The following is a 24,523-nucleotide window of genomic DNA, read 5'->3' on the forward strand; positions in this document are numbered from 1 at the left end:
ATCTCGACAGGGTTTCTGCTGGTGTCGGTCAGTTCAGTGCGATCTCGACAGGGTTTCTGCTGGTGTCGGTCAGTTCTGCGCGATCTCGACAGGGTTTCTGCTGGTGTCGGTCACTTCTGTGCGATCTCGACAGGGTTTCTGCTGGTGTCGGTCACTTCTGTGCGATCTCGACCTGGTTTCTGCTCGTGTCGGTCAGTTCTGTGCGATCTTGACAGGGTTTCTGCTGGTGTCGGTCAGTTCTGTGCGATCTCGACAGGGTTTCTGCTGGTGTCGGTCAGTTTTGCGCGATCTCGACAGGGTTTCTGCTCGTGTCGGTCAGTTCTGCGCGATCTCGACAGGGTTTCTGCTGGTGTCGGTCAGTTCTGCGCGATCTCGACAGGGTTTCTGCTGGTGTCGGTCAGTTCAGTGCGATTTCGACAGGGTTTCTGCTGGTGTCGGTCAGTTCTGTGCGATCTCGACTGGGTTTCTGCTGGTGTCGGTCAGTTCTGTGCGATCTCGACAGGGTTTCTGCTGGTGTCCGTCAGTTCTGTGCGATCTCGACTGGGTTTCTGCTCGTGTCGGTCAGTTCTGTGCGATCTCGACAGTGTTTCTGCTGGTGTCGGTCAGTTCTGTGCGATCTCGACCTGGTTTCTGCTGGTGTCGGTCAGTTCTGCGCGATCTCGACCTGGTTTCTGCTGGTGTCGGTTAGTTCTGTGCGATCTCGACAGGGTTTCTGCTGGTGTGGGTCAGTTCTGCGCGATCTCGACAGGGTTTCTGCTGGTGTCGGTCAGTTCTGTGCGATCTCGACAGGGTTTCTGCTGGTGTCGGTCAGTTCTGTGCGATCTCAACAGGGTTTCTGCTGCTGTCGGTCAGTTCTGTGCGATCTCGACAGGGTTTCTGCTGGTGTCGGTCACTTCTGTGCGATCTCGACAGGGTTTCTGCTGGTGTCGGTCACTTCTGTGCGATCTCGACCTGGTTTCTGCTCGTGTCGGTCAGTTCTGTGCGATCTTGACAGGATTTCTGCTCGTGTCGGTCAGTTCTGTGCGATCTCGACAGGGTTTCTGCTGCTGTCGGTCAGTTCTGTGCGATCTCGACAGGGTTTCTGCTGGTGTCGGTCAGTTCTGTGCGATCTCGACAGGGTTTCTGCTGGTGTCGGTCAGTTCTGTGCGATCTCGACAGGGTTTCTGCTGGTGTCGGTCAGTTCTGCGCTATCTCGACAGGGTTTCTGCTGGTGTCGGTCAGTTCTGCGCGATCTCGACAGGGTTTCTGCTGGTGTCGGTCAGTTCTGCGCGATCTCGACAGGGTTTCTGCTGGTGTCGGTCAGTTCTGTGCGATCTCGACAGGGTTTATGCTGGTGTCGATCAGTTCTGCGCGATCTCGACAGGGTTTCTGCTGGTGTGGGTCAGTTCTGCGCGATCTCGACAGGGTTTCTGCTAGTGTCGGTCAGTTCTGTGCGATCTCGACACGGTTTCTGCTCGTCTCGGTCAGTTCTGCGCGATCTCGACAGGGTTTCTGCTGGTGTCGGTCAGTTCTGCGCGATCTCGACAGGGTTTCTGCTGGTGTCGGTCAGTTCTGTGCGATCTCGACAGGGTTTCTGCTCGTGTCGGTCAGTTCTGCGCGATCTCGACGGTTTCTGCTGGTGTCGGTCAGTTCTGTGCGATCTCGACAGGGTTTCTGCTGGTGTCGGTCAGTTTTGCGCGATCTCGACAGGGTTTCTGCTCGTGTCGGTCAGTTCTGTGCGATCTCGACAGGGTTTCTGCTGGTGTCGGTCAGTTTTGCGATATCTCGACAGGGTTTCTGCTCGTGTCGGTCAGTTCTGTGCGATCTCGACAGGGTTTCTGCTGGTGTCGGTCAGTTCTGCGCGATCTCGACCCGGTTTCTGCTAGTGTCAGTCAGTTCTGTGCGATCTCGACAGGGTTTCTGCTGGTGTCAGTCAGTTGGGTGCGATCTCGACAGGGTTTCTGCTGGTGTCGGTCAGTTCTGTGCGATCTCGACAGGGTTTCTGCTGGTGTCGGTCAGTTCTGTGCGATCTCGACAGGGTTTCTGCTGGTGTCGGTCAGTTCTGTGCGATCTCGACGGTTTCTGCTGGTGTCGGTCAGTTCTGTGCGATCTCGACAGGGTTTCTGCTGGTGTCGGTCAGTTCTGTGCGATCTCGACAGGGTTTCGGCTCGTGTCGGTCAGTTCTGCGCGATCTCGACAAGGTTTCTGCTGGTGTCGGTCAGTTCTGTGCGATTCGACAGGGTTCCTGCTGGTGTCGGTCAGTTCTGTGCGATCTCGACAGGGTTTCTGCTGGTGTCGGTCAGTTCTGTGCGATCTCGACACGGTTTCTGCTCGTGTCAGTCAGTTCTGTGCGATCTCGACAGGGTTTCTGCTCGTGCCGGTCAGTTCTGTGCGATCTCGACAGGGTTTCTGCTGGTGTCGGTCAGTTCTGCGCGATCTCGACGGTTTCTGCTCGTGTCGGTCAGTTCTGTGCGATCTCGACAGGGTTTCTGCTGGTGTGGGTCAGTTCTGCGCGATCTCAACAGGGTTTCTGCTGGTGTCGGTCAGTTCTGTGCGATCTCAACATGGTTTCTGCTGGTGTCGGTCAGTTCTGTGCGATCTCGACAGGGTTTCTGCTGGTGTCGGTCAGTTCTGTGCGATCTCGACAGGGTTTCTGCTCGTGTCGGTCAGTTCTGTGCCATCTCGACAGGGTGTCTGCTGGTGTCAGTCAGTTCTGTGCGATCTCGACAGGGTTTCTGCTGGTGTCGGGCCAGTTCTGCGCGATCTCGACAGGGTTTCTGCTGGTGTCGGTCAGTTCTGCGCGATCTCGACAGGGTTTCTGCTGGTGTCGGTCAGTTCTGTGCGATCTCGACAGGGTTTCTGCTGGTGTCGGTCAGTTCTGCGCGATCTCGACAGGGTTTCTGCTGGTGTCGGGTCAGTTCTGCGCGATCTCGACAGGGTTTCTGCTCGTGTCGGTCAGTTCTGCGCGATCTCGACAGGGTTTCTGCTGGTGTCGGGTCAGTTCTGCGCGATCTCGACAGGTTTCTGCTCGTGTCGGTCAGTTCTGTGCGATCTCGACAGGGTTTCTGCTGGTGTGGGTCAGTTCTGCGCGATCTCGACAGGGTTTCTGCTGGTGTCGGTCAGTTCTGCGCGATCTCGACAGGGTTTCTGTTCGTGTCGGCCAGTTCTGCGCAATCTCGACAGGGTTTCTGGTCGTCTCGGTCAGTTCTGTGCGATCTCGACAGGGTTTCTGCTGCTGTCGGTCAGTTCTGTGCGATCTCGACAGGGTTTCTGCTGGTGTGGGTCAGTTCTGCGCGATCTCGACAGGGTTTCTGCTGGTGTCGGTCAGTTCTGTGCGATCTCAACAGGGTTTCTGCTGCTGTCGGTCAGTTCTGTGCGATCTCGACAGGGTTTCTGCTGGTGTCGGTCAGTTCTGTGCGATCTCGACAGGGTTTCTGCTGGTGTCGGTCAGTTCTGCGCGATCTCGACAGGGTTTCTGCTGGTGTCGGTCACTTCTGTGCGATCTCGACAGGGTTTCTGCTGGTGTCGGTCACTTCTGTGCGATCTCGACCTGGTTTCTGCTCGTGTCGGTCAGTTCTGTGCGATCTTGACAGGGTTTCTGCTCGTGTCGGTCAGTTCTGTGCGATCTCGACAGGGTTTCTGCTGCTGTCGGTCAGTTCTGTGCGATCTCGACAGGGTTTCTGCTGGTGTCGGTCAGTTCTGTGCGATCTCGACAGGGTTTCTGCTGGTGTCGGTCAGTTCTGCGCTATCTCGACAGGGTTTCTGCTGGTGTCGGTCAGTTCTGCGCGATCTCGACAGGGTTTCTGCTGGTGTCGGTCAGTTCTGCGCGATCTCGACAGGGTTTCTGCTGGTGTCGGTCAGTTCTGTGCGATCTTGACAGGGTTTATGCTGGTGTCGATCAGTTCTGCGCGATCTCGACAGGGTTTCTGCTGGTGTGGGTCAGTTCTGCGCGATCTCGACAGGGTTTCTGCTAGTGTCGGTCAGTTCTGTGCGATCTCGACACGGTTTCTGCTCGTCTCGGTCAGTTCTGCGCGATCTCGACAGGGTTTCTGCTGGTGTCGGTCAGTTCTGCGCGATCTCGACAGGGTTTCTGCTGGTGTCGGTCAGTTCTGTGCGATCTCGACAGGGTTTCTGCTCGTGTCGGTCAGTTCTGCGCGATCTCGACGGTTTCTGCTGGTGTCGGTCAGTTCTGTGCGATCTCGACAGGGTTTCTGCTGGTGTCGGTCAGTTTTGCGCGATCTCGACAGGGTTTCTGCTCGTGTCGGTCAGTTCTGTGCGATCTCGACAGGGTTTCTGCTGGTGTCAGTCAGTTCTGTGCGATCTCGACAGGGTTTCTGCTGGTGTCGGTCAGTTTTGCGCGATCTCGACAGGGTTTCTGCTCGTGTCGGTCAGTTCTGTGCGATCTCGACAGGGTTTCTGCTGGTGTCGGTCAGTTCTGCGCGATCTCGACCCGGTTTCTGCTAGTGTCAGTCAGTTCTGTGCGATCTCGACAGGGTTTCTGCTGGTGTCAGTCAGTTGGGTGCGATCTCGACAGGGTTTCTGCTGGTGTCGGTCAGTTCTGTGCGATCTCGACAGGGTTTCTGCTGGTGTCGGTCAGTTCTGTGCGATCTCGACAGGGTTTCTGCTGGTGTCGGTCAGTTCTGTGCGATCTCGACAGGGTTTCGGCTCGTGTCGGTCAGTTCTGCGCGATCTCGACAAGGTTTCTGCTGGTGTCGGTCAGTTCTGTGCGATTCGACAGGGTTCCTGCTGGTGTCGGTCAGTTCTGTGCGATCTCGACAGGGTTTCTGCTGGTGTCGGTCAGTTCTGTGCGATCTCGACACGGTTTCTGCTCGTGTCAGTCAGTTCTGTGCGATCTCGACAGGGTTTCTGCTCGTGTCGGTCAGTTCTGTGCGATCTCGACAGGGTTTCTGCTGGTGTCGGTCAGTTCTGCACGATCTCGACGGTTTCTGCTCGTGTCGGTCAGTTCTGTGCGATCTCGACAGGGTTTCTGCTGGTGTGGGTCAGTTCTGCGCGATCTCGACAGGGTTTCTGCTGGTGTCGGTCAGTTTTGCGCGATCTCGACGGTTTCTGCTCGTGTCGGTCAGTTCTGCGCGGTCACGACAGGGTTTCTGCTGGTGTCGGTCAGTTTTGCGCGATCTCGACAGGGTTTCTGCTCGTGTCGGTCAGTTCTGCGCGATCTCGACAGGGTTTCTGCTGGTGTCGGTCAGTTTTGCGCGATCTCGACAGGGTTTCTGCTGGTGTCAGTCAGTTCTGCGCGATCTCGACAGGGTTTCTGCCGGTGTCGGTCAGTTCTGTGCGATCTCGACACGGTTTCTGCTGGTGTCGGTCAGTTCTGCGCGATCTCGACAGGGTTTCTGCTGGTGTCGGTCAGTTCTGTGCGATCTCGACAGGTTTCTGCTGGTGTCGGTCAGTTCAGTGCGATCTCGACAGGGTTTCTGCTGGTGTCGGTCAGTTCTGTATGATCTCGACAGGGTTTCTGCTGGTGTCGGTCAGTTCTGTACGATCTCGACAGGGTTTCTGCTGGTGTCGGTCAGTTCTGTGCGATCTCGACAGGGTTTCTGCTGGTGTCGGTCAGTTCAGTGCGATCTCGACAGGGTTTCTGCTGGTGTCGGTCAGTTCTGCGCGATCTCGACAGGGTTTCTGCTGGTGTCGGTCACTTCTGTGCGATCTTGACAGGGTTTCTGCTGGTGTCGGTCACTTCTGTGCGATCTCGACCTGGTTTCTGCTCGTGTCGGTCAGTTCTGTGCGATCTTGACAGGGTTTCTGCTGGTGTCGGTCAGTTCTGTGCGATCTCGACAGGGTTTCTGCTGGTGTCGGTCAGTTTTGCGCGATCTCGACAGGGTTTCTGCTCGTGTCGGTCAGTTCTGCGCGATCTCGACAGGGTTTCTGCTGGTGTCGGTCAGTTCTGCGCGATCTCGACAGGGTTTCTGCTGGTGTCGGTCAGTTCAGTGCGATTTCGACAGGGTTTCTGCTGGTGTCGGTCAGTTCTGTGCGATCTCGACTGGGTTACTGCTGGTGTCGGTCAGTTCTGTGCGATCTCGACAGGGTTTCTGCTGGTGTCCGTCAGTTCTGTGCGATCTCGACTGGGTTTCTGCTCGTGTCGGTCAGTTCTGTGCGATCTCGACAGTGTTTCTGCTGGTGTCGGTCAGTTCTGTGCGATCTTGACAGGGTTTGTGCTGGTGTCAGTCAGTTCTGCGCGATCTCGACAGGGTTTCTGCTGGTGTCGGTCAGTTCTGTGCGATCTCGACCTGGTTTCTGCTGGTGTCGGTCAGTTCTGCGCGATCTCGACCTGGTTTCTGCTGGTGTCGGTTAGTTCTGTGCGATCTCGACAGGGTTTCTGCTGGTGTGGGTCAGTTCTGCGCGATCTCGACAGGGTTTCTGCTGGTGTCGGTCAGTTCTGTGCGATCTCGACAGGGTTTCTGCTGGTGTCGGTCAGTTCTGTGCGATCTCAACAGGGTTTCTGCTGCTGTCGGTCAGTTCTGTGCGATCTCGACAGGGTTTCTGCTGGTGTCGGTCAGTTCTGCGCGATCTCGACAGGGTTTCTGCTGGTGTCGGTCACTTCTGTGCGATCTCGACAGGGTTTCTGCTGGTGTCGGTCACTTCTGTGCGATCTCGACCTGGTTTCTGCTCGTGTCGGTCAGTTCTGTGCGATCTTGACAGGATTTCTGCTCGTGTCGGTCAGTTCTGTGCGATCTCGACAGGGTTTCTGCTGCTGTCGGTCAGTTCTGTGCGATCTCGACAGGGTTTCTGCTGGTGTCGGTCAGTTCTGTGCGATCTCGACAGGGTTTCTGCTGGTGTCGGTCAGTTCTGTGCGATCTCGACAGGGTTTCTGCTGGTGTCGGTCAGTTCTGCGCTATCTCGACAGGGTTTCTGCTGGTGTCGGTCAGTTCTGCGCGATCTCGACAGGGTTTCTGCTGGTGTCGGTCAGTTCTGCGCGATCTCGACAGGGTTTCTGCTGGTGTCGGTCAGTTCTGTGCGATCTCGACAGGGTTTATGCTGGTGTCGATCAGTTCTGCGCGATCTCGACAGGGTTTCTGCTGGTGTGGGTCAGTTCTGCGCGATCTCGACAGGGTTTCTGCTAGTGTCGGTCAGTTCTGTGCGATCTCGACACGGTTTCTGCTCGTCTCGGTCAGTTCTGCGCGATCTCGACAGGGTTTCTGCTGGTGTCGGTCAGTTCTGCGCGATCTCGACAGGGTTTCTGCTGGTGTCGGTCAGTTCTGTGCGATCTCGACAGGGTTTCTGCTCGTGTCGGTCAGTTCTGCGCGATCTCGACGGTTTCTGCTGGTGTCGGTCAGTTCTGTGCGATCTCGACAGGGTTTCTGCTGGTGTCGGTCAGTTTTGCGCGATCTCGACAGGGTTTCTGCTCGTGTCGGTCAGTTCTGTGCGATCTCGACAGGGTTTCTGCTGGTGTCAGTCAGTTCTGTGCGATCTCGACAGGGTTTCTGCTGGTGTCGGTCAGTTTTGCGCGATCTCGACAGGGTTTCTGCTAGTGTCAGTCAGTTCTGTGCGATCTCGACAGGGTTTCTGCTGGTGTCAGTCAGTTGGGTGCGATCTCGACAGGGTTTCTGCTGGTGTCGGTCAGTTCTGTGCGATCTCGACAGGGTTTCTGCTGGTGTCGGTCAGTTCTGTGCGATCTCGACAGGGTTTCTGCTGGTGTCGGTCAGTTCTGTGCGATCTCGACGGTTTCTGCTGGTGTCGGTCAGTTCTGTGCGATCTCGACAGGGTTTCTGCTGGTGTCGGTCAGTTCTGTGCGATCTCGACAGGGTTTCGGCTCGTGTCGGTCAGTTCTGCGCGATCTCGACAAGGTTTCTGCTGGTGTCGGTCAGTTCTGTGCGATTCGACAGGGTTCCTGCTGGTGTCGGTCAGTTCTGTGCGATCTCGACAGGGTTTCTGCTGGTGTCGGTCAGTTCTGTGCGATCTCGACACGGTTTCTGCTCGTGTCAGTCAGTTCTGTGCGATCTCGACAGGGTTTCTGCTCGTGTCGGTCAGTTCTGTGCGATCTCGACAGGGTTTCTGCTGGTGTCGGTCAGTTCTGCGCGATCTCGACGGTTTCTGCTCGTGTCGGTCAGTTCTGTGCGATCTCGACAGGGTTTCTGCTGGTGTGGGTCAGTTCTGCGCGATCTCAACAGGGTTTCTGCTGGTGTCGGTCAGTTCTGTGCGATCTCAACATGGTTTCTGCTGGTGTCGGTCAGTTCTGTGCGATCTCGACAGGGTTTCTGCTGGTGTCGGTCAGTTCTGTGCGATCTCGACAGGGTTTCTGCTCGTGTCGGTCAGTTCTGTGCCATCTCGACAGGGTGTCTGCTGGTGTCAGTCAGTTCTGTGCGATCTCGACAGGGTTTCTGCTGGTGTCGGGTCAGTTCTGCGCGATCTCGACAGGGTTTCTGCTGGTGTCGGTCAGTTCTGCGCGATCTCGACAGGGTTTCTGCTGGTGTCGGTCAGTTCTGTGCGATCTCGACAGGGTTTCTGCTGGTGTCGGTCAGTTCTGCGCGATCTCGACAGGGTTTCTGCTGGTGTCGGGTCAGTTCTGCGCGATCTCGACAGGGTTTCTGCTGGTGTCGGTCAGTTCTGCGCGATCTCGACAGGGTTTCTGCTGGTGTCGGGTCAGTTCTGCGCGATCTCGACAGGTTTCTGCTCGTGTCGGTCAGTTCTGTGCGATCTCGACAGGGTTTCTGCTGGTGTGGGTCAGTTCTGCGCGATCTCGACAGGGTTTCTGCTGGTGTCGGTCAGTTCTGCGCGATCTCGACAGGGTTTCTGTTCGTGTCGGCCAGTTCTGCGCAATCTCGACAGGGTTTCTAGTCGTCTCGGTCAGTTCTGTGTGATCTCGACAGGGTTTCTGCTGCTGTCGGTCAGTTCTGTGCGATCTCGACAGGGTTTCTGCTGGTGTGGGTCAGTTCTGCGCGATCTCGACAGGGTTTCTGCTGGTGTCGGTCAGTTCTGTGCGATCTCAACAGGGTTTCTGCTGCTGTCGGTCAGTTCTGTGCGATCTCGACAGGGTTTCTGCTGGTGTCGGTCAGTTCTGTGCGATCTCGACAGGGTTTCTGCTGGTGTCGGTCAGTTCTGCGCGATCTCGACAGGGTTTCTGCTGGTGTCGGTCACTTCTGTGCGATCTCGACAGGGTTTCTGCTGGTGTCGGTCACTTCTGTGCGATCTCGACCTGGTTTCTGCTCGTGTCGGTCAGTTCTGTGCGATCTTGACAGGGTTTCTGCTCGTGTCGGTCAGTTCTGTGCGATCTCGACAGGGTTTCTGCTGCTGTCGGTCAGTTCTGTGCGATCTCGACAGGGTTTCTGCTGGTGTCGGTCAGTTCTGTGCGATCTCGACAGGGTTTCTGCTGGTGTCGGTCAGTTCTGTGCGATCTCGACAGGGTTTCTGCTGGTGTCGGTCAGTTCTGCGCTATCTCGACAGGGTTTCTGCTGGTGTCGGTCAGTTCTGCGCGATCTCGACAGGGTTTCTGCTGGTGTCGGTCAGTTCTGCGCGATCTCGACAGGGTTTCTGCTGGTGTCGGTCAGTTCTGTGCGATCTTGACAGGGTTTATGCTGGTGTCGATCAGTTCTGCGCGATCTCGACAGGGTTTCTGCTGGTGTGGGTCAGTTCTGCGCGATCTCGACAGGGTTTCTGCTAGTGTCGGTCAGTTCTGTGCGATCTCGACACGGTTTCTGCTCGTCTCGGTCAGTTCTGCGCGATCTCGACAGGGTTTCTGCTGGTGTCGGTCAGTTCTGCGCGATCTCGACAGGGTTTCTGCTGGTGTCGGTCAGTTCTGTGCGATCTCGACAGGGTTTCTGCTCGTGTCGGTCAGTTCTGCGCGATCTCGACGGTTTCTGCTGGTGTCGGTCAGTTCTGTGCGATCTCGACAGGGTTTCTGCTGGTGTCGGTCAGTTTTGCGCGATCTCGACAGGGTTTCTGCTCGTGTCGGTCAGTTCTGTGCGATCTCGACAGGGTTTCTGCTGGTGTCAGTCAGTTCTGTGCGATCTCGACAGGGTTTCTGCTGGTGTCGGTCAGTTTTGCGCGATCTCGACAGGGTTTCTGCTCGTGTCGGTCAGTTCTGTGCGATCTCGACAGGGTTTCTGCTGGTGTCGGTCAGTTCTGCGCGATCTCGACCCGGTTTCTGCTAGTGTCAGTCAGTTCTGTGCGATCTCGACAGGGTTTCTGCTGGTGTCAGTCAGTTGGGTGCGATCTCGACAGGGTTTCTGCTGGTGTCGGTCAGTTCTGTGCGATCTCGACAGGGTTTCTGCTGGTGTCGGTCAGTTCTGTGCGATCTCGACAGGGTTTCTGCTGGTGTCGGTCAGTTCTGTGCGATCTCGACAGGGTTTCGGCTCGTGTCGGTCAGTTCTGCGCGATCTCGACAAGGTTTCTGCTGGTGTCGGTCAGTTCTGTGCGATTCGACAGGGTTCCTGCTGGTGTCGGTCAGTTCTGTGCGATCTCGACAGGGTTTCTGCTGGTGTCGGTCAGTTCTGTGCGATCTCGACACGGTTTCTGCTCGTGTCAGTCAGTTCTGTGCGATCTCGACAGGGTTTCTGCTCGTGTCGGTCAGTTCTGTGCGATCTCGACAGGGTTTCTGCTGGTGTCGGTCAGTTCTGTGCGATCTCAACATGGTTTCTGCTGGTGTCGGTCAGTTCTGTGCGATCTCGACAGGGTTTCTGCTGGTGTCGGTCAGTTCTGTGCGATCTCGACAGGGTTTCTGCTCGTGTCGGTCAGTTCTGTGCCATTTCGACAGGGTTTCTGCTGCTGTCGGTCAGTTCTGTGCGATCTCGACAAGATTTCTGCTGGTGTCGGTCAGTTCTGTGCGATCTCGACTGGTTTTCTGCTGGTGTCAGTCAGTTCTGTGCGATCTCGACAGGGTTTCTGCTGGTGTCGGGTCAGTTCTGCGCGATCTCGACAGGGTTTCTGCTGGTGTCGGTCAGTTCTGCGCGATCTCGACAGGGTTTCTGCTGGTGTCGGTCAGTTCTGTGCGATTTCGACAGGGTTTCTGCTGGTGTCGGTCAGTTCTGCGCGATCTCGACAGGGTTTCTGCTGGTGTCGGGTCAGTTCTGCGCGATCTCGACAGGGTTTCTGCTCGTGTCGGTCAGTTCTGCGCGATCTCGACAGGGTTTCTGCTGGTGTCGGGTCAGTTCTGCGCGATCTCGACAGGTTTCTGCTCGTGTCGGTCAGTTCTGTGCGATCTCGACAGGGTTTCTGCTGGTGTGGGTCAGTTCTGCGCGATCTCGACAGGGTTTCTGCTGGTGTCGGTCGGTTCTGCGCGATCTTGACAGGGTTTCTGTTCGTGTCGGCCAGTTCTGCGCGATCTCGACAGGGTTTCTGGTCGTCTCGGTCAGTTCTGTGCGATCTCGACAGGGTTTCTGCTGCTGTCGGTCAGTTCTGTGCGATCTCGACAGGGTTTCTGCTGGTGTCGGTCAGTTCTGCGCGATCTCGACAGGGTTTCTGCTGGTGTCGGTCAGTTCTGTGCGATCTCGACAGGGTTTTTGCTCGTGTCGGTCAGTTCTGTGCTATCTCGACAGGGTTTCTGCTGGTGTCGGTCAGTTCTGTGCGATCTCGACAGGGTTTCTGCTGGTGTCGGTCAGTTCTGTGCGATCTCGACAGGGTTTCTGCTGGTGTCGGTCAGTTCTGTGCGATCTCGAGAGGGTTTCTGCTGGTGTCGGTCAGTTCTGCGCGATCTCGACAGGGTTTCTGCTGGTGTCGGTCAGTTCTGTGCGATCTCGGCAGGGTTTCTGCTCGTGTCGGTCAGTTCTGTGCGATCTCGACAGTGTTTCTGCTGGTGTCGGTCAGTTCTGTGCGATCTTGACGGGGTTTCTGCTGGTGTCTGTCAGTTCTGTGCGATCTCGACGGGGTTTGTGCTGGTGTCGGTCAGTTCTGTGCGATCTCGACAGTGTTTCTGCTGGTGTCGGTCAGTTCTGTGCGACCTCGACGGGGTTTCTGCTCGTGTCGGTCGGTTCTGTGCCATCTCGACAGGGTTTCTGCTGGTGTCAGTCAGTTGGGTGCGATCTCGACAGGGTTTCTGCTGGTGTCGGTCAGTTCTGCGCGATCTCGACAGGGTTTCTGCTGGTGTCGGTCAGTTCTGTGCGATCTCGACAGGGTTTCTGCTGGTGTCAGTCAGTTGGGTGCGATCTCGACAGGGTTTCTGCTGGTGTCGGTCAGTTCTGTGCGATCTCGACAAGGTTTCTGCTGGTGTCGGTCAGTTCTGTGCGATCTCGACAGGGTTTCTGCTGGTGTCGGTCAGTTCTGTGCGATCTCGACAGGGTTTCTGCTGGTGTCGGTCAGTTCTGCGCGATCTCGACAGGGTTTCTGCCCGTGTCGGTCAGTTCTGCGCAATCTCGACAGGGTTTCTGCTGGTGTCGGTCAGTTCTGGGCGATCTCGACAGGGTTTCTGCTGGTGTCAGTCAGTTCTGCGCGATCTCGACAGGGTTTCTGCTCATGTCGGTCAGTTCTGCGCGATCTCGACAGGGTTTCTGCTGGTGTCGGTCAGTTCTGCGCAATCTCAACAGGGTTTCTGCTGGTGTCGGTCAGTTCTGTGCGACCTCGACATGGTTTCTGCTCGTGTCGGTCAGTTCTGCGCGATCTCGACGGCTTCTGCTGGTGTCGGTCAGTTCTGTGCGATCTCGACAGGGTGTCTGCTCGTGTCGATCAGTTCTGCGCAATCTCGACAGGGTTTCTGCTCGTGTCGGTCAGTTCTGTGCGATCTCGACAGGGTTTCTGCTGGTGTCGGTCAGTTCTGTGCGATCTCGACAGGGTTTCTGCTGGTGTCAGTAAGTTCTGTGCGATCTCGATTGGGTTTCTGCTCGTGTCGGTCAGTTCTGCGCGATCTCGGCAGGTTTTCTGCTGGTGTCGGTCAATTCAGTGCGATCTCGACAGGGTTTCTGCTGGTGTCGGTCAGTTCTGTGCGATCTCGACAGGGTTTCTGCTGGTGTCGGTCACTTCTGTACGATCTCGACAGGGTTTCTGCTGGTGTCGGTCACTTCTGTGCGATCTCGACAGGGTTTCTGCTGGTGTCGGTCAGTTCTGTGCGATCTCGACAGGGTTTCTGCTCGTGTCGGTCAGTTCTGTGCGATCTCGACTGGGTTTCTGCTGGTGTCGGTCAGTTCTGTGCGATCTCGACAGGGTTTCTGCTGGTGTCGGTCAGTTCTGTGCGATTTCGGCAGGGTTTCTGCTGCTGTCGGTCAGTTCTGTGCGATCTCGACAGGGTTTCTGCTGGTGTCGGTCAGTTCTGTGCGATCTCGGCAGGGTTTCTGCTGGTGTCGGTCAGTTCTGTGCGATCTCGACAGGGTTTCTGCTGGTGTCTGTCAGTTCTGTGCGATCTCGACAGGGTTTCTGCTCATGTCGGTCAGTTCTGTGCGCTCTCGACCTGGTTTCTGCTAGTGTCAGTCAGTTCTGTGCGATCTCGACAGGGTTTCTGCTGGTGTCAGTCAGTTGGGTGCGATCTCGACAGGGTTTCTGCTGGTGTCGGTCAGTTCTGTGCGATCTCGACAGGGTTTCTGCTGGTGTCGGTCAGTTCTGTGCGATCGCGACAGGGTTTCTGCTGGTGTCGGTCAGTTCTGCGCGATCTCGACAGGGTTTCTGCTGGTGTCGGTCAGTTCTGCGCGATCTCGACAGGGTTTCTGCTGGTGTCGGTCAGTTCTGCGCGATCTCGACAGGGTTTCTGCTGGTGTCGGTCAGTTCTGCGCGATCTCGACAGGGTTTCTGCTGGTGTCGGTCAGTTCTGTGCGATCTCGACAGGGTGTCTGCTCGTGTCGGTCAGTTCTGCGCAATCTCGACAGGGTTTCTGCTCGTGTCGGTCAGTTCTGTGCGATCTCGACAGGGTTTCTGCTCGTGTCGGTCAGTTCTGTGCGATCTCGATTGGGTTTCTGCTCGTGTCGGTCAGTTCTGCACGATCTCGGCAGGTTTTCTGCTGGTGTCGGTCAATTCAGTGTGATCTCGACAGGGTTTCTGCTCATGTCGGTCAGTTCTGTGCGATCTCGACAGGGTTTCTGCTGGTGTCGGTCAGTTCTGTGCGATCTCGACAGGGTTTCTGCTGTAGTGCCCCTACCACAGGCCTGACCAAGATCAGCCAATTTAGCGCAGAGTTCCTGGTACTTAATACTGCAACAGCACAGAAACAGGCCATTTGGCCCAACTGGTCTATGCCGGTGTTTATGCTCCACACGAGCCCCGTCCCAACCCTCTTCATCTAACCCTATCAGCATACCCTTCTATTCCTTTCCCCCTCATGCACTTACCTAGGTTCCTCATAAATGCATGTATTCTATTCACCTCAACCACTCCCTGTAATAGCAAGTTGCACATTCTCACCACTCTCTGGGTAAAGAAGTTTCTCCTCGAAAATTAACAGAGCGTTGCTAATTGCGCTGTTTCCTTCCAGGATCCTCACGGCAGGGTGCCCCAGCACCAACCTCAACCTCAGCCAAGCCTGGATTACCTTCACCGGCGCAGGAAAGAGCTCATGGCCCAGCTCGAGGAGCGGAAGACCATCTCTCCACCTCCCTTTCCTCCAACCGCAGGCCTGCCATCTTCCTTTGTCGATGTTTCCCCGGAGGTATTTGGAATTTTCCCAATTTTCTTTTCTTGTGTCACCAGGCCAGCAGAGCCTGGGAATGGTCAGCAGTTTCTGTTGAGAGCAGGACAAGACAGTGGGACTTGACCCTTGAGGGCGGGAGTTTTGAGGTGGCAGCTGTATAGAGATATACTGTGTTAAAGTTAAAACAGCGGCATCCAGAAGAGTGGTCAGTCCAGTTATAGACTCTCTCCCAGTCTAGGATCCAGTCCAGTTATAGACTCTCTCCCAGTCTAGGATCCACTCCAGTTATAGACTCTCTCCCAATCTAGGATCCAGTCCAGTTATAGACTCTCTCCCAGGCTAGGATCCAGTCCAGTTATAGACTCTCTCCCAGGCTAGGATCCAGTCCAGTTATAGACTCTCTCCCAGTCTAGGATCCAGTCCAGTTATAGACTCTCTCCCAGGCTAGGATCCACTCCAGTTATAGACTCTCTCCCAGTCGAGGATCCAGTCCAGTTATAGACTCTCTCCCAGTCTAGGATCCAGTCCAGTTATAGACTCTCTCCCAGGCTAGGATCCACTCCAGTTATAGACTCTCTCCCAGTCTACGATCCAGTCCAGTTATAGACTCCCAGTCTAGGATCCAGTCCAGTTATAGACTCTCTCCCAGTCTAGGATCCAGTCCAGTTATAGACTGCCTCCCAGTCTAGGATCCACTCCAGTTACAGACACTCTCCCAGTCAAAGATCCAGTCCAGTTATACACTCTCTCCCAGTCTAGGATCTACTCCAGTTATAGACTCTCTCCCAGTCTAGGATCCAGTCCAGTTATAGACTCTCTCCCAGGCTAGGATCCAGTCCAGTTATACACTCTCTTCCAGTCTAGGATCAAGTCCAGTTATAGACTCTCTCCCAGGCTAGGATCCACTCCAGTTATAGACTCTCTCCCAGTCTAAGATCCAGTCCGGTTATACACTCTCTCCCAGTCTAGGATCTACTCCAGTTATAGACTCTCTCCCAGTCTAGGATCCAGTCCAGTTATAGACTCTCTCCCAAGCTAGGATCCAGTCCAGTTATACACTCTTTTCCAGTCTAGGATCAAGTCCAGTTATAGACTCTCTCCCAGGCTAGGATCCACTCCAGTTATAGACTCTCTCCCAGTCTAGGATCCAGTCCAGTTATAGACTCTCTCCCAGTCTAGGATCCAGTCCAGTTATAGACTCTCTCCCAGGCTAGGATCCACTCCAGTTATAGACTCTCTACCGGTCTAGGATCTACTTCAGTTATAGACTCTCTCCCAGTCTAGGATCTACTCCAGTTATAGACTCTCTTCCAGTCTAGGATCTACTCCAGTTATAGACTCTCTCCCAGTCTAGGATCCAGTCCAGTTATAGACTCTCTCCCAGTCTAAGATCCACTCCAGTTATAGACTCTCTTCCAGTCTAGGATCTACTCCAGTTATAGACTCTCTCCCAGTCTAGGATCCAGTCCAGTTATAGACTCTCTCCCAGTCTAAGATCCACTCCAGTTATAGACTCTCTCCCAGTCTAGGATCTACTCCAGTTATAGACTCTCTCCCAGTCTAGGATCCAGTCCACTTATAGACTCTCTCCCAGGCTAAGATCCACTCCAGTTATAGACTCTCTCCCAGTCTACGATCCAGTCCAGTTATAGACTCTCTCCCAGTCTAGGATCTAGTCCAGTTACAGACTCTCTCCCAGTCTAGGATCCAGTCCAGTTATAGACTCTCTCCCAGTCTAAGATCCACTCCTGTTCTAGACTCTCTCCCAGTCTAGGATGCAGTCCAGTTATAAACTCTCTCCCAGTCTAGGATCCACTCCAGTTACAGACACGCTCCCAGTCTAGGACCTACTCCAGTTACAGACTCTCTCCCAGTCTAGGATCCAGTCCAGTTATAGACACTCTCCCAGTCTAGGATCCAGTCCAGTTATAGACTCTCTCCCAGTCTAGGATCCACTCCAGTTACACACACTCCCCCAGTCTCGGATGCAGTCCAGTTATAGACTCTCTCCCAGTCTAGGATCTACTCCAGTTATAGACTCTCTCCCAGTCTACGATCCAGTCCAGTTACAGACTCACTCCCAGTCTAGGGTCCAGTCCAGTTGAAGACGGTCTCCCAGTCTAGGATCCAGTCCAGGTAGAGACTCTCTCCCAGTCTAGGATCCAGTCCAGTTATAGATGCTCTCCCAGTCTAAGATCCAGTCCACTTTTAGACTCTCTCCCAGTCTAGGATCTACTGATCTTTTAGACTCTCTCCCAGTCTAGGATCCAGTCCAGTTATAGACTCTCTCCCAGTCTAGATTCCAGTCCAGTTATAGACTCTCTCCCAGTCTAGGTTCCAGTCATGTTATGGACTCTCTCCCAGTCTAGGTTCCAGTCCAGTTATAGACTCTCTCCCAGTCTAGGTTCCAGTCCAGTTATAGACTCTCTCCCAGTCTAGGTTCCAGTCCAGTTATAGACTCTCCCCCAGTCTAGGTTCCAGTCCAGATATAGACTCCCTCCCAGTCTAGGTTCCAGTCCAGTTATAGACCCTCTCCCAGTCTAGGATCCTGTCCAGTTATAGAGTCTCTCCCAGTCTAGGATCCAGTCCAGTTATAGACTCTCTCCCAATCTAGGTTCCAGTCCACTTATAGACTCTCTCCCAGTCTAGGATCCAGTCCAGTTATAGACTCTCTCCCAGTCTAAGATCCACTCCAGTATTAGACTCTCTCCCAGTCTAGGATCCAGTCCAGTTATAGACTCTCTCCCAGTCTAGGATCCAGTCCAGTTATAGACTCTCTCCCAGTCTAGAATCTACTCCAGTTACAGACACTCTCCCAGTCTCGGATCCACTCCAGTTACAGACACTCTCCCAGTCTAGGATCCAGTCCAGTTATAGACTCGCTCCCAGTCTAGGATCTACTCCAGTTGTAGACTCTCTCCCAGTCTAGGATCTACTCCAGTTATAGACTCTCTCCCAGTCTAGGATCTACTCCAGTTATAGACTCTCTCCCAGTCTAGGATCTACTCCTGTTCTAGACTCTCTCCCACTCTAGGATGCAGTCCAGTTATAAACTCTCTCCCAGTCTAGGATCCACTCCAGTTACAGACTCGCTCCCAGTCTAGGATCTACTTCAGTTATAGACTCTCTCCCAGCCTAGGATCCACTCCAGTTATAGACTCTCTCCCAGTCTAGGATCCACTCCAGTTATAGACTCTCTCCCAGTCTAGGATCCAGTCCACTTATAGACGCTCTCCCAGTCCAGGATCCAGTCCAGTTATAGACTCTCTCCCAGTCTAGGATCTACTGATGTTTTAGACTCTCTCCCAGTCTAGGATCTACTGATGTTTTAGACTCTCTCCCAGTCTAGATTCCAGTCCAGTTATAGACTCTCTCCCAGTCTCGGTTCCAGTCCAGTTATAGACTCTCTCCCAGTCTAGGTTCCAGTCCAGTTATAGACTCTCTCCCAGTCTAGGTTCCAGTCCAGTTATAGACCCTCTCCCAGTCTAGGATCCAGTCCAGTTATAGACTCTCTCCCAGTCTAGGATCCAGTCCAGTTATAGACTCTCTCCCAGTCCAGGATCCAGTCCAGTTATAGACCCTCTCCCAGTCTAGGATCCAGTCCAGTTATAGACTCTCTCCCAGTCTAGGATCCAGTCCAGTTATAGACGCTCTCCCAGTCCAGGATCCAGTCCAGTTATAGACTCTCTCCCAGTCTAGGATCTACTGATGTTTTAGACTCTCTCCCAGTCTAGGATCTACTGATGTTTTAGACTCTCTCCCAGTCTAGGTTCCAGTCCAGTTATAGACTCTCTCCCAGTCTAGGTTCCAGTCCAGTTATAGACTCTCTCCCAGTCTCGGTTCCAGTCCACTTATAGACTCTCTCCCAGGCTAAGATCCACTCCAGTTATAGACTCTCTCCCAGTCTACGATCCAGTCCAGTTATAGACTCTCTCCCAGTCTATGATCTAGTCCAGTAATAGACTCTCTCCCAGTCTAGGATCCAGTCCAGTTATAGACTCTCTCCCAGTCTAAGATCCACTCCAGTATTAGACTCTCTCCCAGTCTAGGATCCAGTCCAGTTATAGACTCTCTCCCAGTCTAGTATCCAGTCCAGTTATAGACTCGCTCCCAGTCTAGGATCTACTCCAGTTGTAGACTCTCTCCCAGTCTAGGATCTACTCCAGTTATAGACTCTCTCCCAGTCTAGGATCTACTCCTGTTCTGGACTCTCTCCCAGTCTAGGATGCAGTCCAGTTATAAACTCTCTCCCAGTCTAGGATCCACTCCAGTTACAGACTCGCTCCCAGTCTAGGATCTACTCCAGTAATAGACTCTCTCCCAGTCTAGGATGCAGTCCAGTTATAAACTCTCTCCCAGTCTAGGATCCACTCCAGTTACAGACACGCTCCCAGTCTAGGACCTACTCCAGTTACAGACTCTCTCCCAGTCTAGGATCCAGTCCAGTTATAGACACTCTCCCAGTCTAGGATCCAGTCCAGTTATAGACTCTCTCCCAGTCTAGGATCCACTCCAGTTACACACACTCCCCCAGTCTCGGATGCAGTCCAGTTATAGACTCTCTCCCAGTCTAGGATCTACTCCAGTTATAGACTCTCTCCCAGTCTACGATCCAGTCCAGTTACAGACTCACTCCCAGTCTAGGGTCCAGTCCAGTTGAAGACGGTCTCCCAGTCTAGGATCCAGTCCAGGTAGAGACTCTCTCCCAATCTAGGATCCAGTCCAGTTATAGATGCTCTCCCAGTCTAAGATCCAGTCCACTTTTAGACTCTCTCCCAGTCTAGGATCTACTGATCTTTTAGACTCTCTCCCAGTCTAGGATCCAGTCCAGTTATAGACTCTCTCCCAGTCTAGATTCCAGTCCAGTTATAGACTCTCTCCCAGTCTAGGTTCCAGTCCAGTTATAGACTCTCTCCCAGTCTTGGTTCCAGTCCAGTTATAGACTCTCTCCCAGTCGAGGTTCCAGTCCAGTTATAGACTCTCCCCCAGTCTAGGTTCCAGTCCAGTTATAGACTCTCTCCCAGTCTAGGTTCCAGTCCAGTTATAGACCCTCTCCCAGTCTCGGATCCTGTCCAGTTATAGACTCTCTCCCAGTCTAGGATCCAGTCCAGTTTTAGACTCTCTCCCAATCTAGGTTCCAGTCCAGTTATAGACTCTCTCCCAGCCTAGGATTTGCTGATGTTTTTGACTCTCTCCCAGTCTAGGATCCAGTCCAGTTATAGACACTCTCCCAGTCTATGATCCACTTCAGTTATAGACTCTCTCCCAGTCTAGGATCCAGTCCAGTTGTAGACTCTCTCCCAATCTAGGATCCAGTTCAGTTACAAACACTCTCCCAGTCTAGGATCTACTGATGTTTTAGACTCTCTCCGAGACTAGGATCCACTCCAGTATTCGACTCGCTCCCAGTCTAGGATCCATTCCAGTTATAGACTCTCTCCCAGGCAAGGATCCATTCCAGTTATAGACGCTCTCCCACTCTAGGATCCACTCCAGTTATAGACGCTCTCCCAGTCTAGAATCTACTCCAGTTATAGACTCTCTCCCAGTACAGGATCCATTCCAGTTATAGACTCTCTCGCAGTCTAGGATCCATTCCAGTTATAGACTCTCTCCCAGTCTAGGATCCATTCCAGTTATAGACTCTCTCGCAGTCTAGGATCCACTCCAGTTATAGACTCTCTCCCAGTCTAGGATCCAGTCCACTGAAACACTCTCTCCCAGTCCAGGATCTACTGATGTTTTAGACTGTCTCCCAGTCTAGGATCCACTCCAGTATTAGACTCGCTCCCAGTCTAGGATCCATTCCAGTTATAGAATCTCTCGCAGTCTAGGATCCACTCCAGTTATAGACTCTCTCCCAGTCTAGGATCCACTCCAGTTATAGACGCTCTCCCAGTCTCGGATCCACTCCAGTTATAGACGCTCTCCCAGTCTGGGATCCACTCCAGTTATAGACTCTCTCCCAGTCTAGGATCCAGTCCAGTTATAGACGCTCTCCCAGTTTAGGATCCACTCCAGTTATAGACTCTCTCCCAGTCTAGGATCTACTGATGTTTTAGACTCTTTCCCAGTCTAGGTTCCAGTCCAGTTATACACGCTCTCCCAGTCTAGGATCTACTGATGTTTTAGACTCTCTCCCAGTCTAGGATCCAGTCCAGTTATAGACTCTCTCCCAGTCTAGGATCTACTGATGTTTTAGACTCTCTCCCAGTCTAGGATCCAGTCCAGTTATAGACACTCTCCCAGTCTAGGATCCACTCCAGTTATAGACTCTCTCCCAGTCTTGGATCCAGTCCAGTTTTCGACTCTCTCCCAATCTAGGATCCAGTTCAGTTACAAACACTCTCCCAGTCTAGGATCTACTGATGTTTTAAACTCTCTCCGAGACTAGGATCCACTCCAGTATTCGACTCGCTCCCAGTCTAGGATCCATTCCAGTTATAGACGCTCTCCCACTCTAGAATCTACGCCAGTTATAGACTCTCTCCCAGTTTAGGATCCATTCCAGTTATAGACTCTCTTGCAGTCTAGGATCCACTCCAGTTATAGACTCTCTCCCAGTCTAGGATCCACTCCAGTTACAGACGCTCTCCCAGTCTAGGATCCACTCCAGTTATAGATGCTCTCCCAGTCTAGGATCCACTCCAGTTATAGACTCTCTCCCAGTCTAGGATCCAGTCCAGTTATCGACGCTCTCCCAGTCTAGGATCCAGTCCAGTTATAGACTCTCTCCCAGTCTAGGATCTACTGATGTTTTAGACTCTCTCCCAGTCTAGGTTCCAGTCCAGTTATAGACTCTCTCCCAGTCTAGGTTCCAGTCCAGTTATAGACTCTCTCCCAGTCTAGGTTCCAGTCCAGTTATAGACTCTCTCCCAGGCTAGGATCCAGTCCAGTTATAGACTCTCTCCCAGTCTAGGATCCAGTCCAGTTGTAGACTCTCTCCCAGGCTAGGATCCATTCCAGTTATAGACTCTCTCCCAGTCTAAGATCCAGTCCAGTTATAGACTGCCTCCCAGTCTAGGATCTACTCCAGTTACAGACACTCTCCCAGTCTAGGATCCACTCCAGTTACAGACACTCTCCCAGTCTAAGATCCAGTCCAGTTATACACTCTCTCCCAGTCTAGGATCTACTCCAGTTATAGACTCTACCGGTCTAGGATCTACTTCAGTTATAGACTCTCTCCCAGTCTAAGATCCACTCCAGTTATAGACTCTCTCCCAGTCTAGGATCCATTCCAGTTATAGACTCTCTCCCAGTCTAGGATCTACTCCAGTTATAGACTATCTCCCAGTCTAGGATCCAGTCCACTTATAGACTCTCTCCCAGTCTAGGATCCAGTCCAGTTATAGACTCTCTCCCAGTCTAAGATCCACTCCAGTATTAGACTCTCTCCCAGTCTAGGATCCAGTCCAGTTATAGACTCTCTCCCAGTCTAGGTTCCAGTCCAGTTATAGACTCTCTCCCAGTCTCGGTTCCAGTCCAGTTATAGACTCTCTCCCAGGCTAAGATCCACTCCAGTTATAGACTCTCTCCCAGTCTACGATCCAGTCCTGTTATAGACTCTCTCCCAGTCTATGGTTTATTCCAGTTATAGACTCTCTCCCAGTCTAGGATCCAGTCCAGTTATAGACTCTCTCCCAGTCTAAGATCCACTCCAGTATTAGACTCTCTCCCAGTCTAGGATCTACTGATCTTTTAGACTCTCTCCCAGTCTAGGATCCAGTCCAGTTATACACTCACTCCCAGTCTAGATTCCAGTCCAGTTATAGACTCTCTCCCAGTCTAGGTTCCAGTCATGTTATAGACTCTCTCCCAGTCTAGGTTCCAGTCCAGTTATAGACCCTCTCCCAGTCTAGCATCCAGTTCAGTTATACTCTATCTCCCAGTCTAGGATCCAGTCCAGTTATAAACTCTCTCCCAGTCTAGGGTCCAGTCCAGTTATGGACTCTCTCCCAGTCTAGGATCCAGTCCAGTTATAGACTCTCTCCCAGTCTAGATTCCAGTCCAGTTATAGACTCTCTCCCAGTCTAGGTTCCAGTCATGTTATAGACTCTCTCCCAGTCTAGGTTCCAGTCCAGTTATAGACTCTCTCCCAGTCTAGGATCTACTCCAGTTATAGACTCTCTCCCAGTCTGGGATCTACTCCTGTTCTAGACTCTCTCCCAGTCTAGGATGCAGTCCAGTTATAAACTCTCTCCCAGTCTAGGATCCACTCCAGTTACAGACTCGCTCCCAGTCTAGGATCTACTCCAGTCATAGACTCTCTCCCAGTCTAGGATCCAGTCCAGTTATCGACACTCTCCCAGTCTCTCCCAGTCTAGGATCCAGTCCAGTTATAGACTCTCTCCCAATCTAGGGTCCAGTTCAGTTACAAACACTCTCCCAGTCTAGGATCTACTGATGTTTCAGACTCTCTCCGAGACTAGGATCCACTCCAGTATTCGACTCGCTCCCAGTCTAGGATCCATTCCAGTTATAGACGCTCTCCCAGTCTAGGATCCACTCCAGTTATAGACGCTCTCCCAGTCTAGGATCCACTCCAGTTATAGACGCTCTCCCAGTCTAGGATCCACTCCAGTTATAGACTCTCTCCCAGTCTAGGATCCAGTCCAGTTACAGACGCTCTCCCAGTCTAGGATCCAGTCCAGTTATAGACTCTCTCCCAGTCTAGGATCTACCGATGTTTTAGACTCTCTCCCAGTCTAGGATCTACTGATGTTTTAGACTCTCTCCCAGTCTAGGATCTACTGATGTTTTAGACTCTCTCCCAGTCTAGGTTCCAGTCCAGTTATAGACTCTCTCCCAGTCTAGGTTCCAGTCCAGTTATAGACTCTCTCCCAGTCTAGGTTCCATTCCAGTTATAGACTCTCTCCCAGTCTAGGTTCCAGTCCAGTTATAGACCCTCTCCCAGTCTAGGATCCTGTCCAGTTATAGACTCTCTCCCAGTCTAGGATCCAGTCCAGTTATAGACTCTCTCCCAGTCTAGGATCCACTCCAGTTATAGACTCTCTCCCAATCTAGGATCCAGTCCAGTTATAGACTCTCTCCCAGTCTAGGATCCAGTCCAGTTATAGACGCTCTCCCAGTCCAGGATCCAGTCCAGTTATACACTCTCTCCCAGTCTAGGATCTACTGATGTTTTAGACTCTCTCCCAGTCTAGGATCTACTGATGTTTTAGACTCTCTCCCAGTCTAGGTTCCAGTCCAGTTATAGACTCTCTCCCAGTCTAGGTTCCAGTCCAGTTATAGACTCTCTCCCAGTCTCGGTTCCAGTCCAGTTATAGACTCTCTCCCAGTCTAGGTTCCAGTCCAGTTATAGACTCTCTCCCAGTCTAGGTTCCAGTCCAGTTATAGACCCTCTCCCAGTCTAGGATCCAGTCCAGTTATAGACTCTCTCCCAGTCCAGGATCCAGTCCAGTAAAAGACTCTCTCCCAGTCCAGGATCCAGTCCAGTTATAGACCCTCTCCCAGTCTAGAATCCAGTCCAGTTATAGACTCTCTCCCAGTCTAGGATCCAGTCCAGTTATAGACGCTCTCCCAGTCCAGGATCCAGTCCAGTTATAGACTCTCTCCCAGTCTAGGATCTACTGATGTTTTAGACTCTCTCCCAGTCTAGGATCTACTGATGTTTTAGACTCTCTCCCAGTCTAGGTTCCAGTCCAGTTGTAGACTCTCTCCCAGTCTAGGTTCCAGTCCAGTTATAGACTCTCTCCCAGTCTCGGTTCCAGTCCACTTATAGACTCTCTCCCAGGCTAAGATCCACTCCAGTTATAGACTCTCTCCCAGTCTACGATCCAGTCCAGTTATAGACTCTCTCCCAGTCTATGATCTAGTCCAGTTATAGACTCTCTCCCAGTCTAGGATCCAGTCCAGTTATAGACTCTCTCCCAGTCTAAGATCCACTCCAGTATTAGACTCTCTCCCAGTCTAGGATCCAGTCCAGTTATAGACTCTCTCCCAGTCTAGTATCCAGTCCAGTTATAGACTCGCTCCCAGTCTAGGATCTACTCCAGTTGTAGACTCTCTCCCAGTCTA

At 52.9% G+C, this 24,523-nt stretch overlaps 1 protein-coding gene across 4 annotated transcripts in view; it reads left to right on the forward strand.

Moving 5' to 3' along the window:
• Positions 1–24,523, forward strand: part of LOC147121689 (roquin-1-like) — a 414,634-nt gene that overhangs the window by 310,879 nt on the left and 79,232 nt on the right. For all 4 annotated transcript variants that reach the window (XM_085982135.1, XM_085982134.1, XM_085982136.1 and 1 more), the window contains one exon: positions 14,327–14,500. In XM_085982135.1, coding sequence (XP_085838261.1) covers positions 14,327–14,500 — 174 coding nt within the window. The remainder of the gene's footprint in view (positions 1–14,326; positions 14,501–24,523) is intronic.

The sequence above is a fragment of the Somniosus microcephalus genome, chromosome 3 (assembly GCF_052327205.1).
Source record: "Somniosus microcephalus isolate GS21.2 chromosome 3, FLI_Smic_1.0, whole genome shotgun sequence".
In the NCBI taxonomy this organism is placed as follows: Eukaryota; Metazoa; Chordata; class Chondrichthyes; order Squaliformes; family Somniosidae; genus Somniosus; species Somniosus microcephalus.